This window comes from Rhipicephalus microplus, chromosome 5 (assembly GCF_043290135.1).
Source record: "Rhipicephalus microplus isolate Deutch F79 chromosome 5, USDA_Rmic, whole genome shotgun sequence".
Lineage (NCBI taxonomy): Eukaryota > Metazoa > Arthropoda > Arachnida > Ixodida > Ixodidae > Rhipicephalus > Rhipicephalus microplus.
The window spans coordinates 154960335-154974219 of record NC_134704.1 but is presented as its reverse complement, the minus strand read 5'-3'; the positions used below and the strand labels follow the sequence as shown (position 1 = coordinate 154974219).

Sequence of the window (13885 nt, the reverse complement as noted above, 5' to 3'; positions counted from 1 at the left end):
AAAAAGACATAGACTCAAGAACGACACAGGTGGAGGCTAGTACAAATAACGCTATTACAATAACTTTTACCATCGGCAAGATTGAAAAGAGCATTGAAATCATCAACATTCTCATTGTCATAAGGCTGATTACGCCCGCTGCAGGGCCTATCTCATTTTATGCTAATCAACTCGGTTCTTTGCTCTCTGCTGGCACGTTGTACCCGCATACTTCTTATTCTCATTGGCACACCCAACTTTCTGTGGCCCCAAGAAGACGAAGTGTCTCTCTGACAGAACGGCGAGTCCCCCAGTATTTCTACTTTTGTGGATAACATTGTTTTCACCAGCCAAGAGCGGGTTGCTGCTGGCATGCGATGGAGATGGAGTCACACGAGCGTCCGGCAGACCCCACGAATCCCGCAGAAGCCGCCTCCAGGAAGCGCAACGGTGCCGAGAGCGACACTGACAGTGACGATACTATGAACTATTATGTCATCAGTGAAGAGTTCGGTGAGGACACCTTCGAGCTGGTGAGAAGCCGAAAGGCAGAGAGAAGGTTTCTGAGCCCGCCATCCGATTCGAGTGCGTCCACCATAACACCTTCGCGTAATGTCGAGGTATTCACCGTCCTGTTCATGTCAGTTCTCTCCACGGACAATATCAGGCACCTCAACAGGCAAGCCGTGTCTGCACAACTGGAGGCACTGGTGCCAACCGAAATCAAAGACGTTAGAGTGAACACGCACGAGAATGTTCGAGCCATTGACGTTAACCACGCGGCTGCGCTGCACATATTGCGCAAGGTCACAGGGCTGAATGGCATGGCAGTCCGCTCTCACATACCGCTCGGCAAAGAAGTCATCGCTGGAGTAATTTATGATGTTGACGAGACCATTGTCAACACATACTTTCCAATCCTGATCAAGCCCGCTACAAAAGGCACCATCATAACAATTTTTTTTCGTCTCAGCACGTCCCGTCGCGTGAATATTCTATTCAAGAGTGAAACCTTGCCATCACACGTGAAGATGGGACACTTTAGGCACACTGTTCGTCCATTCGTACTGAGGCCACTTCAGTGCAGAAAATGTACGAAGTTGGGTCACATGAGCAGCGTGTGCAAGAACACCACCGTTTGTGCCTGATGCACTAGACCTCACCCCATTAGCGCATGTCAATCCAATACTCGGAAATGTTCGAATTGTGATGGGCCTCACGACGCAACTTCGTAGAATTGTCCGATTATTCGAAGAGAATTGGCAGTGCTGAAGAAAATGGTTCGGTATCACTCGTCTCACCGGGAAGCAGCCACATCTATTAGACGATGACGATCGCGTCATTGACGGCACTCCAAGACAACCAAGACACCGTTGTCTCGTGAACCGCGCTCAAAGTCGCATCCACGTCTGTCTCTCAGAACAAGTGCAGTCGGGAGAAGGATAAAGAAGCCGCCAACAGCGACACAGCCGATGCCTTGCCAGAACTCCCTCGACTACACGCCACTAGAGAGAGGGATCAGACTTCAGCAGTGAAGCACTCCTTGTCCAAATTCTCTAACCCAGCAGAGGAGGATAAACAAATAGTCGCCATGGTCAGGTCGCTCGCGAGTACCATTCGTGTGTCCGTGGAGAGGGTGCAAACACCAATAGCATGAAGCTCATTGCAGCTGCTGGATACCATCAGCCCAGTTCTAGCAAGCCTTCAGAAGTCCATTGTTTAAGAAGAATAACAGCAGAACCATTGCCTATCAATGGAAACAGCCATCGTTTGCAGATAATATTCAAAACTCCTTCATATTTCAATAAAATGTGAGAGGCCTGAGGTCCCGGATATCAGATTTCCGGCAGTTTGTGTTTAAAAACCGCTTCCGGATAATGGTAATCTGTGAGCCAAACTCATCGACTATAAGAATGTCAGGATACGAGTCTTTCACTTCAACCACGAATGGAAGTAGCAGAAAACTTATTTTTTACATTCGCAAGGACCTTACTTATTTCGCCCATGCTATCCCGCCAGATGATGACAACCAGTACGTATGCATTACTCTGAAAAAGAAGCGGTTGTCTTTTAGACAATTGGCGTATATATATCCCCCGCAAGTTCATTTGCTTGTAAAAGATTAACAGACATTATGGCAGCTATTCCAGACCCTTGCATTAAAACAGGGGATTTCAATGCACATCTTCCAATATAGGGAAGCTTGAGGACAAACTAGAACGGGCACTCACTGATATTGTTTGTGTCAGACCACAAACTGCGCCTTCTGAGTGATGATAGCCCGACATACTTGCGAGGAACGACGTACAGCAGCTGCCTCGACCTGACACTGGTGTCGTGTTGCCTCACTTCAAAAGTGCGGTGGTTTACAGATATCAAAACCAATGGTAATGACCACATCCCGATAATGTCAGCATTGATGGCCAAGAGATTTCGTCGTCGCCGGTCAATCGGTATATAGACTGGACACTTTATGAAGATCAAGTAGAGGACACGTGCAAAAATGATTCCTCGTGCGGGTTAGAAGAAGTACTTGCAGATGCAATGAAAAATTGTACGCGCCACTTCACACCCTCACAGAAGCGCACAGAGCTTGAAATCAAATTAGAAAGGCTTCGGGCGTTACGTAGACGTGCTGAGAGAAGATACAGGTGTACCAAGTCGATGCTTGATCTCTAAGTAGCAAGACGTATGCAGAAAAAATACAACACCGAATAGACAAGCTAGAGGATCAAAGATGGAAAAGCCTTTGTGATTGATTAGACCCACGCAAGCCATTGTCTCATGTATGGAGAACTCTACATGGTCTTCGGTCTGGCGCCATGCAACGTCATTCCTTCAAGGCTCTCGCACTTCGTCTCAACCACCGTGAAATTGACGTTGCAGAGGATTTTTGCACGAACATCACCGGTGGGCAGTCGTATTCTCCGATGTGCTTTTATGCCAGATCCCCTGTCCACGAGATATAAGTATGGATGCTCTATTTTCTATGGAAGAGCTGGAAGCTGCACTGACACTGCGTAGGCATTCTTCTTCACCAGGGACCGATGGGATAACGTGTACAGCTCTGCGTCACTTAGGCCAAGCAACTAGACGGAAACGGCTAAATTTATTTAATTGGTCATGGGATGATGCTATCGTACCTGAAGAATGGAAACGGAGCCGTCTTGTGCCACTTCTAAATGCAGGGAAATCCACTCTGATGCTAACATTATACCGGCCTGTTGCTCTCACCAGCTGCGTTGGGAAACTCATGAACAGATTCTCACTCGCCTGGAATAGTTCTTTGAAGGCGACAACAATTTACTCCGACTCCATGGCGTGATTTTGACGAGACCGTTCATCGATTGACAACGTCATTGATTTGGTGTCATCAGTAGAACAGCAGATATTTAGGATACGACTAGCACTTGCGCTCTTTCTTGATGTGAAAGGTGCATATGACAACGTTTCCCATCAAACTATACTAGACACACTGCTGTTAATTGAACTGGTAGGGCGAATGTTTCGGTGAATCCGAAGCTACCTGACACGAAGATCCTTTTTTGTATATACTGAAGATGGCTTGACCTCAGACTACCACACGATTAGTGGCTTTCCGCAAGGTAGTGTTTTAAGCCCAATTCATTTCTATCTTGCCTTGTTTGGCCTGGCGGAAGCTCTTTCTGAAACAGTCAGTGTTTCAATGTACGCTGATGACATTTGTGTCTGGGCATCTGCATTGACACACCTACAAGTTCGAGCAAGAATACAGAGGGCAGCGTCGCAAGCATCTGACTATCTTCGCACACAAGGCCAGCAATCTTAACAGAAAAATGTGCACTGGTGGCCTTCACGCGCAAGGCGATGACAATTCACCGGATAAGCATTAATGGCCAGCCCATCTCTTACAAGCGTAGCCATCGTTTTTTAGATGTAATTGTTGACCACGACCTCTCCTAAAGCCCTCACGTGACTAGCTTGAAAGAGAAACTGGTATCTATTGCCCACGTCCTGAAAGTCACCGCTAGAAAAAGATGGGGTCCTTCATTTAGTTTCATGCTGAAGCTTTACCAAGCACTTTCTATTGGTGTACTGTGCTACAGTTCTCCTCTGCATACTAAAACTTGCAAGACAAACATTCGAGCACTTCAGAGCGTTCAAGCACAGGCACTTCGTGTTTGTCTCAGCCTACCACGCACTACCTCAACCGCTGGAATATTGGCTCGGGATCATTCACTTACGACCTACGTCACAACTGACGTGCTGAGAGCACATATTTGGCTCATTTTACGAATGGTATCCAGCCATGTGACATTTCTGCAAGAACAACGACCGCAGGCGTCGTTCTCTAAGGTCGTCAGCTTTCTACGAGCTTCGCTACCATCCGGTTTTATGCCCTTGGTGCGTTCACCGTCCACCTTGTGGAGCCTACGACAACCCGACGTGCGCCTTTCCGTCCCAGGAATTAGAAATAGAGAAGTCCTTCCTGCCTTGGTCTTGAAGAAATCGGCTCTGAACTGTTTACACAGTTTCTACGCTGACAGAATCCATGTATGCACAGATCGATCTACCACCCAGACTAGCTCCAACGGTGCCACCATCATTCCATCGCGACACATCAACATCGCTTACAAACTTTGTCACGTGAACACTTCGGCTGGCTCGGAAATGATTGCCCTGCGAGGTGCCATTGATTATATCAAGTAACAACCGGCTAATCGATGGGCAGTATTCTGTGACTCCAAGGTGGCTCTACAATGTCTTTCATCGGCACTTCATCGCGGGTCGTATGAAAAACTGGTATGCGAGATCAGAGAAATGCTGCACTATGCGACAGAACAAGGACACACCGTTGTGTTCCAGTGGATACCAAGTCATTGCGGTATCTCCGGCATTGACCTCGCCGATGAAGCAGCCAGAAATGCACACGTACAAACAAACCCTCTGTTTGTACTTTTATCTAGGATTGACTCGGCTAGATAGCTAAGTAAGCTGGCGCAAGACATGACACTCCAGAAGTGGCAGTCATCTCAGTTCGCACATCATTGACTATATTCTCTCGATCAATCTCTACGACTGCGGCTACCCTCTGGTCTTTCCAGGGAGGAAGGTACAGTGTTATACCGTCTGTGTCTGGGTTTTTGCTTTCACCAATGCCTACTCATTTAAGATAGGAATGGCCGACAGTGTGGATGCAACGACTGCGGCACCGATGAGACTATTGAACACATCTTATGTTACTGCCCGACACACACAATTGAGAGGCTTCACTTGCGCACTGTTTTAAATCAACTGGAAAGAAAAGATTTCACTGACGAGAAAACATTGAGACCATGGCACTGCCCATCCAATTTCCGAAAGGCAACGAAAGCACTGCTGCTTTTTCTCAAAGACATCGGTCTGTTTCATCGTTTGTGATGGTGAAACTGTTACGCGTTGGCCCATTCAGTGACCTTTTATCTCCTCCTCTATAACTTTCCTTCTCCTCTCTCCTTTCCCCAGTGCAGGGTAGCCTACCGAGGCTCAGCCCTTGTTAACCTCTCTGCCTTTCTCCTTGTCTTTTCTCTCGCTTTTTCTGTGCCCCCAAAAGCATGGGCCTTTTTTTGGAATAGGGTCAGTTACCCATAATGAGAGTTGTTATCCTGCTGACACGCTACATGCCTAACCGATGTCTATTTCATATTCTTGATTTCATCTGTGATATTCTAAACACCATTTCCGCATATACACCACATGTACTTGGCAAATGGTTTGGAGCAGGACATGCAATTGGAAACACTTTTCCTCACTGCCCACATCATCGAGAATTATGCCGAGCAGATTTTACACCACATTTTTTATATTGCTCTGCTTTCTCGCGAGGAAAAACTTAGATAAATAAAGTATTTCTTGCTGATCTTCAGCATTGCCTGGAAATTTTAAGAAAATTTATTTACAAGTGGCATGTTTAACGCTTCTTTGAATGACACTGTTAAAGGTTCCACAACTTTTTACTGGAAAGTAAGAAGGCATAAGAAAAAATTACAATAAAAATATGAAAAAATTGATACCTTGTGTGCTAAGGGCATATTTACTTTTATATGACAACCACTAAAGGAAAGCAAATGTAACTTTGGCACTTGAATTTGACTTTACATACGCTAGTCATAGGGGAATGGCTTCAAGCCTAGGAATGCTCAGGGTTCTCTAAGAGGAGGCGGAATTTCATCACTGCGACCCTCTTCTCTTCCCGTTAGTGAAATAGAAAAGATAACAAGCATCGCAAGGCACGAAACAATGAAAATGATGAAGTCAATAACGCATTAAAGCTTAGAATTAGACCGTTCTCAGAACACAACACCAGCGGTTTCCATCACCATGTACAATGAAACTCCTTCATGGTATAACACTGGATGCTATTGAAACAGCAACCTTACAGGCCTCAAGGCAAACGTAATGTCATTAACACGACTGGGGCTTGAAAGGTTGCAAACGATAAAAAAGTCTGGTATTTACCGTGCGCACATTTCCTGTGTCATTTAGGTAAAACTCATGAACAGTTGTGCAGCTTGCGTGGTTTAGAAATGACGTGCATGCTTGACTTCTACGAACTTCTTTTTACCAGGGTATTTTCTGTATGGGTCCTGCCCCAGGGTTCATATCCACACCGAAATTCTTGAACTTAGACGAGCGAGACTTCTCAAAGGTGCCCGTTGAAAAGCCTCGCGACACAGTGCTCGCCATTATTTACACATCTGGAAGCACTGGCTTGCCAAAGGGAACAGAGATAACGCATTACAACTACGTGGCAGCGTTCTACTGTACAACGTAAGAAACATATCGTTCTTTATTGACAATAACCACGCCTGTCTGCATACATACAGTGGTGCAGTACGTAAACTACCTGTGCCAATTGTTATTTCACTCGCAGGAAGCAGTAGTCGTTGTGTAAGAAATGCAGTGGAAGAAGGCGAAGTCTTAACCTGTCTCACAGGGACGCTCACACAGTGACAAGGCGAAGTCACTGCCGGCGAACAAAGGACACAATGCGCGTTGTGCTTCCCTGTAATTAGGCAGTATCATTTATTAACACGCTGCGAATAGATTACGTAAGCCGTCATGCTACGTGAATGCCATATCATCACTTTTCATGCGGCTCTCACCATTTCCTGCAACAGCTAGCCTAGGTATATGTGACCACAAATATTGTTTAAAAATTAACCAATCAATTATCATGGACGTTAGTCGTAGGAATGGATAGTTACTGATCATCGACCTGGATGCAATAACTATAAATTGGGCTTTAGCTGCTAAATACGAACAAACACTGGATAAAATTAATTATACCAGTGTAGAATAAACTTCACCTACATCTACTAGGAGACGTTTTATTTTCGTGTTAAACGGATTTCTATGACAGAAAGATCAACAAGGTTTTGTTTCTTCTATCTCCTCCGTTAGTGTGTTATGCAATAAATACTGTATTAGCATATAACAGTATGCTAAACAATGATAAGTAAATGTCAATATTTGCAAATAAAGCGGAATTTAGGATAGAAAACTGCAAAAACAAGAAAATTAGGCCGTGTTCACGGACGCGTCCACGCTCGTGGCACGTAACATCCCAATATAAAGCATCAGGGATACCTCAAATGTCTTTTTCTTCATTTGAAATTGTCGTGTCTTTTACCTGTTTTATAAGTAATCTTTTTCATTGGAGACCGCAGCACCTACAATCACAGCTTGGACAATTCTTGTGTCTCAGTATTAAGGCGACCCCGTATTGCCTAATCTGGTAATTTTCTTTTCTAATCAATTGTAAAAACGTAATATCGTTCTTTATTGTGTGCACTTCATCGAATTATTTTGCAGCCAACACCTACCTTGGTCAAGTTCAGACATATTACTTGCATCCTCGTCTATTACTCACCAATCAGGTATGATGTTTACCATGTGGAGTGCCCTGCGCGGTACCATAATAGTCATAACGCCATCCACACTAACGCCCCTGGAGTTTATGGACACCAGTCATAAATACAAGGTTTGTTCTGACATCCTCTCATTCTAAAGTATCTTGACTTGTTTTTGTTGATATCAAGAACACACATAAATTCATTGATGTGAGAAGTAGGGGCAAAGCACCACATGGCCTCGGGAAGTCAACGTGCGAGGCAGTCTTCAAACTCCACTGAGAACGGGTACGCGCCGAACGAATGAGGTAAATCTCTCTACTTGACACTAGATCACAAATGCATAATATGGGTTAAAAGTTCGTCGTTACAACAAAATAGATTACATTTCGCTGAGGGACCGCGCCAGAATCCTCGAAGAAGTTTACCATGGTGATCGAGTGTTTTATCTATAACCAGAGATCAAAACGTGCCTCTTTATGGTGATATAATCTATTTACAACACTACTACTTCAAACATATCTTTAAATTGACAGCGTGTTGGAACATTGAGGAGTAAATGTAAATGTAGCCTCATTGGCTCTTTTTTCTGGTCGGGTGGAACAGAGCTGGTTTGCCGAGCAGCTCTTGGGCAACCGAGAAACTGCGGTGGATTCGCATTCCCATCCGTCTCTGTTCGCTGCCGGCTGCTTGCCCTGCGATTCTTACTTCGGTTGTTGCATGGTGATCAGTGCCCCGCGCGTGATCTCGCCTGCTATTTCTTAGGCACCAAGTTACGCTATTTACTACCAGATGCACGGCTTAATTCTGCACCGCAAACACTTCACGTACCTGCATTTTACTCAACGGCAGTAGCATTTTATCGACATGCGCTGCAGGTTTGTTCCGATGTGGACATTCTTGAAAGCCGCATTGTAGATACAACGGCGGCTCTTCTGCTTCCTCTGGTTCCTCCAGCCCGTCTAGCACAATCGAGACATGTCTCGTGGAGCGCGATAACGGCATTGTTTTTGCCTGGTCACCTCCGTGACTTTATGTGGCGCCTTGGATGGAGAGTACTCCCAACACGGGACAGACTGGAGAGGTGGGGCATGGTCCCATTTCCACTTGTCCTAACTGCCCGTTACAGGAGTCTAACCAGCATATGCTGCAGCAATGTGTCATTGCAAAGGTGTTTTGGAAGTCAGTTAACACTAGTTTTCGCGGCCTAGGTGTTAATCGCTTTGTAACATCTGGTCGCTGCCCGCGTAGTCGCTTTGCACGCCTTCTAATAGCTGCGGGAGCTTTTTGTTTATGGCGTAATAGGTGCGAAGCTGTTGCGGCAGATCATCGTCGTCGTGCTCTTTTTCCAATACTGGAACGCCTCTACTCTGAACTCATATCGTTTCTGTCGGAGGAATTGTTCTTCCTTGGGGAGGAAGAATTTCTGCGACAATGGTCGTGCCGCTTTCTGTCCGTAGTTGACAGACGCGTTCAATTAGTTTTCCACCTGGCCTGGTTCCTATAGCCAGGTCACCTGTCAATGTATGATTGGTACATGTAATCACTATGTGTTTACTATTTTTATGTGTTTGTGTGTGTTCAATATGGGTGTGAGCTCTCCTATATATGCACTTCATTCTAACGCTGTGAGTTATGTAACCTTTATGAATATTGATACCTGTTGTACATATTTTCTAACATCTTCACCAAGTCTTGTAAATTCTGTACATATATCATCATGTACATTGTCCATATTGTGATTAGTGCATTTACGTAGTATATGTACAGTTATTAGTACAACGGACTATGGACATACTACGGACTTGGACACTTTAGTTTAAATGTGTAGTGTATGTTGTGCTTTGTCTTTTGTTTGTTATTGTGCCTGTTATACAGACGCTTGTCTCTAAGGTTTGTTGCGTCCCATGAAAGAATAAACTTTTTCTAAACAGGAGTAAATGTTCAGCTGAGGAAAACAGTGTTACTGCTGCCAACACCGCATAAAAATTATATGCTTGATGCGTCGCCCCTTCCTTGTTTTACGTAAGTGCAGAAGCAACATTTTTTTCTATTTTATTGCGTGCTGCTCTCTCTTCAATTTTTCCTTTATTCTATTTATTTTTAATAGATAATTGCTTGTTTATTCTTGTTTTTTGTATCTTTTCGTTTTTATGTTCCTATCTCTCTCCCTACACAATTATCGCTTCGACTTTCTATCGTTTCTTTTACTGTTCTTATTCCTGTGTATTTATCTTATTCCTTCTTTCCTTGTTGTGCTCTATTTTTATAGCTCTTTTTTCACTCGTACGATGTCTCAGACCTTGTCTCCAAGCGCGGCATAATCATCAACAACAAGTACGTTGAAACCTTAGTCGATGTAGCTGCATATGATTTATTACACATGAGGCAGCCTAGAAAGAAAAAAAAACGAAGAAACAGAAGCCTAGAGAAGATGAAGAAAACATAAGTAGTATTATTGGAATACAGTAAATGAAATAAATAATGACGGATGACACCGGCCTGTCATGGGTTAATATTAGTGCTGTATTTTTACTTAAGTCCACTGCCAAATTTTGGTGCACCTGAAGGTGGACATGCAGATTGAGTTCTTCGTTGTCTAGACTTCATAGCAGCATTTTCTCTTGACGGGTGTTCAACTGCATGGTGAGCCAAGAACGAACCTTTCTCGTCATGTTAGTTCTGCAGCCTTGACGGAGAAGTACATGAAGGAAGTTCTCTTGAGGCACGAAAATCTTCTGCAGGTGGAATCCGTGGAGAAGTCTCTGAGTCGTCTACAAGCACAATAACAGCTTGTATTTCAACCTACACCATGTTCACAACTTTCGCAAGAGACTGCTACAAAAAAAGTGAGCGAGTCCATAAACACAATTGAACAGCAACAACAGATGACAGAATAGTCACCTAATAAAAATGCTAATTGATGCAATGCAAGGCGCTCAATCAAAGCAACGAAGGGTGGAGCAGGATATTTTTGAAGAAAGTGCCAAAAGCCAGCAAGAATGAATGCGTCCTAATAAATACGCATCACTAAACAATAAGTGGTTGTCAGATGATGATAAAAACCTATAACTTGCGTCCAGATTTTGACGCCACCGCGAAAAAGTGATATGACTGGCAGCTTCTTGACGAGACACCATTGTGTTGGAAGCAATGCATACCGAGCTTCTCTGCTGCATTTGAAGGAAGCGCTACGCAAAGACGGGATCAACGGAAATCCCAATCTCCCTAGAAAATTTCAAAATGTCATCTCTGTTACACCTGTCTCTGACTGCCTAAGGCCTAGTGTGCAGGCGTTGCATAAAACGGTTCGAAGAGTCGTTGCGTTGACATCTTCAAAGACCCCAGAACAGTTTTTGCAATGAATGAAACATTTGTTCTCAAAAGTAGACAAGAAACAAGGAGGGCCATTATGGGAAAGAATGCCTCTATGTAATAGACATGACGGGTGCAAGATTAACACTTACTGACAACTCAGTGTGCACGTATACACAGACATCCCATGTGAATGTATCAGTTTCAAAGTGGACAACGTGTAATTACCTACAACTCTCTGCATCACTAAGCTCTGCACAATTTCCAATCCCAACCTAACGAGAGAGATCCAAATCACATCAATAGCAGCCACGAGATCACGTATTTGACATCGTTGTGCCTGCTATGTAAAGTTGGTGAAATTGATGGAGTCTAAATAAAGGTACTGTTGCGTACTGAAACTTGTACGTTTATTATTAACAGAAAGCGTTTTCATGGTGTTAAAACTATCTTAGTACAAGAAAATAATGTCTCTGTGAGCTCACATAATAAGTGGGCGTTCCTAGTCAGTGAATTCCAAGGTCATTCTGTCACTCGCAGTGTGTTGGCAATGTCAAATGTCACATAAGATTGTCTGCTATCTGATTTTGACGGTTCAAGATTGCCCATTCCTGCAATAAAAAAGTTCTCGTTAATATCTTAACGTCAAAAAAAGCACCTATTCAGCACCTAGCCCATTAGGAGTAGAAAACTGAATGCGAAGATCACCAGATGACATGTCAAGAGAAAAAAAAGACTTGGCTCAAAAATCACACCGCCGAATTCGCCGAATAACGATAGCACGCCATCTGCCGAGTGAACAATCGACTACGGTAGTAGCACGGGATGGATGTGTTGTTACCAGGATGTCTTCGGCAGTTCGCACCTGCAGTGCACCCGTGAAGTGTTAGATTTTTTTTGCCTGTTTCAACGCTCGTTGCAACTCTGACGAGAAAGGCAACGTTATCCCAAGGTGCTCATGATTTGCCGAGTAAAGCAACCTAGGCCCAGGTACTCGTACTTACCGAAAATCTGAACCGGCTTCCTATGTTCTTCCTCAAGTTGTCCTTTAGAAACATGTTCTTGTGCTTTTGTGACGTTTGTTGTATATGACGAGGTGGTTGCGCATCAATTCGTTCAGCGTTTTCGCTAAGTGTACGTTACTTTCCCGTGACAAGATGACCGAGTCGTACTTGGCTGCCATTGTTCAATATTTACTCAGCTAGCGCTTCTATTGTGAGCTGATCTGGCGCCAGACACCGCAAAAATCGATACGTGAGCGATCAACGCGGACCAAGCCCATTCGGCGGATCTCGCCGCAGCCAAATCGAATTTGGTGCGCTTTCGATGGCCGGGGTTCTCAATGTACACGAGCCATAAAGGTGTGGACGGTGCCACAGACCATAGAGTTTCTCAATATACACTAGAGGGAACTCTGGCGCTAGTGTCTATGGGAGCTGCAATGCACAGCGCTTCAGTGAACATGGGAATGATGGGTACTACACACATTTGTCTAAACTTCGTACTTCTGGCCTGCTTTTGGCTCCGCGTGTGTTCGTGTGGCTTGAAGATGTTTTCTCACGAAACAAAAATCAGCAAATTTTCAGCGATTGTGCTTCACCACCCTATTTTTTAATTACCTTTCCGAATTGGGTCACTAAGTTCAAAAGAGTTGAATCTTTCTTTCAAAACAAAATCGAAACACAGCGATAAATGAAACCGCAAGTATGATTTGCCGCCCGCAAGTACGAAGACTAGGCAAATGTGTGTACTACCCAACCTTCCCATGGTTGCTGAACGATCGCAGCGCCAGAGTGCCCTCTAGTTAATTTTGAGAAACTCTATGCAACAGACGACGCTAAAGCATGGCATCTCGCGACTGTAAAATGCTCCGCATTTAAAAGCGTTAAGCGTTAATGAAGCGCTGGTGCTCGCAATGATGGAAGCCCTGTACACTCCTACAAAAATCAACATCACAGCATGGCGCCTAACGTCTATTGACATTAACCCGATGTGACGGCTGTATCATAGAAGTACATACGTGTTCTTTTTAAAATTGAATAGTCAGCACTGGGTGATCCCACGAGAGATCAACTCTAGTCGAAAGTCGATATTTCAGACTTGATTGTTTATTTTTCATTTTCTGCACATGCGCCCCAGTAGCCTGAAAGTGAACTTCGTTTTTTTTCGCATTGATTAGGACGAAAAAATATTGAACTTATTTTGTTCTGTCCCTTGTCATTTTCGAAAGTTGAGACAATATAAAACACAAATATTAGCTCGATTAACACGATTTTTGAAGCAAATGTACGCGTAATGAAGAGTGAGGCGGAGGAAGAAAGAACTTTATTGAGAGTGCGGCGAGTTGTTGGGTGGCCCAATGGCCCCACCTAGGTTACGGTCAGGAGTCCTTAAATCCCGGCGGCTTCCTAGGCCCGCTGGACGGCCCGCATCTGATGTTCGAGGACGGGGCTGAGCAATGCAGCTTCCCAGCGCGCGGGAAGACTGTCACTACAAGCTGCATACTCTTTGTGGGCACTAATCCCTCTACATTCACATAACATATGCTTCAAAGTGGCCCTGGGGTCACAACAGTTGCACCAGTTCGTTTTGTATATATCGGGATATATAGTGTGCGATAGTGCAGGATTCGGATACGTCCTAGTTTGTAACTGTCACCATTCGACAGACTGTCTTTTTCTTAATTTTGGGTGAGGGTGCGAAAATACACCCTATGTATT

At 44.3% G+C, this 13885-nt stretch overlaps 1 protein-coding gene across 1 annotated transcript in view; it reads left to right on the top strand.

Annotated features, from left to right (window-relative positions):
- The first annotated feature begins 356 nt into the window (after positions 1-356).
- Positions 357-13885, top strand: part of LOC142817591 (uncharacterized) — an 83492-nt gene continuing 69963 nt past the window's right edge. The window contains exon 1 of the mRNA XM_075894643.1: positions 357-921. Coding sequence (XP_075750758.1) covers positions 357-921 — 565 coding nt within the window. The remainder of the gene's footprint in view (positions 922-13885) is intronic.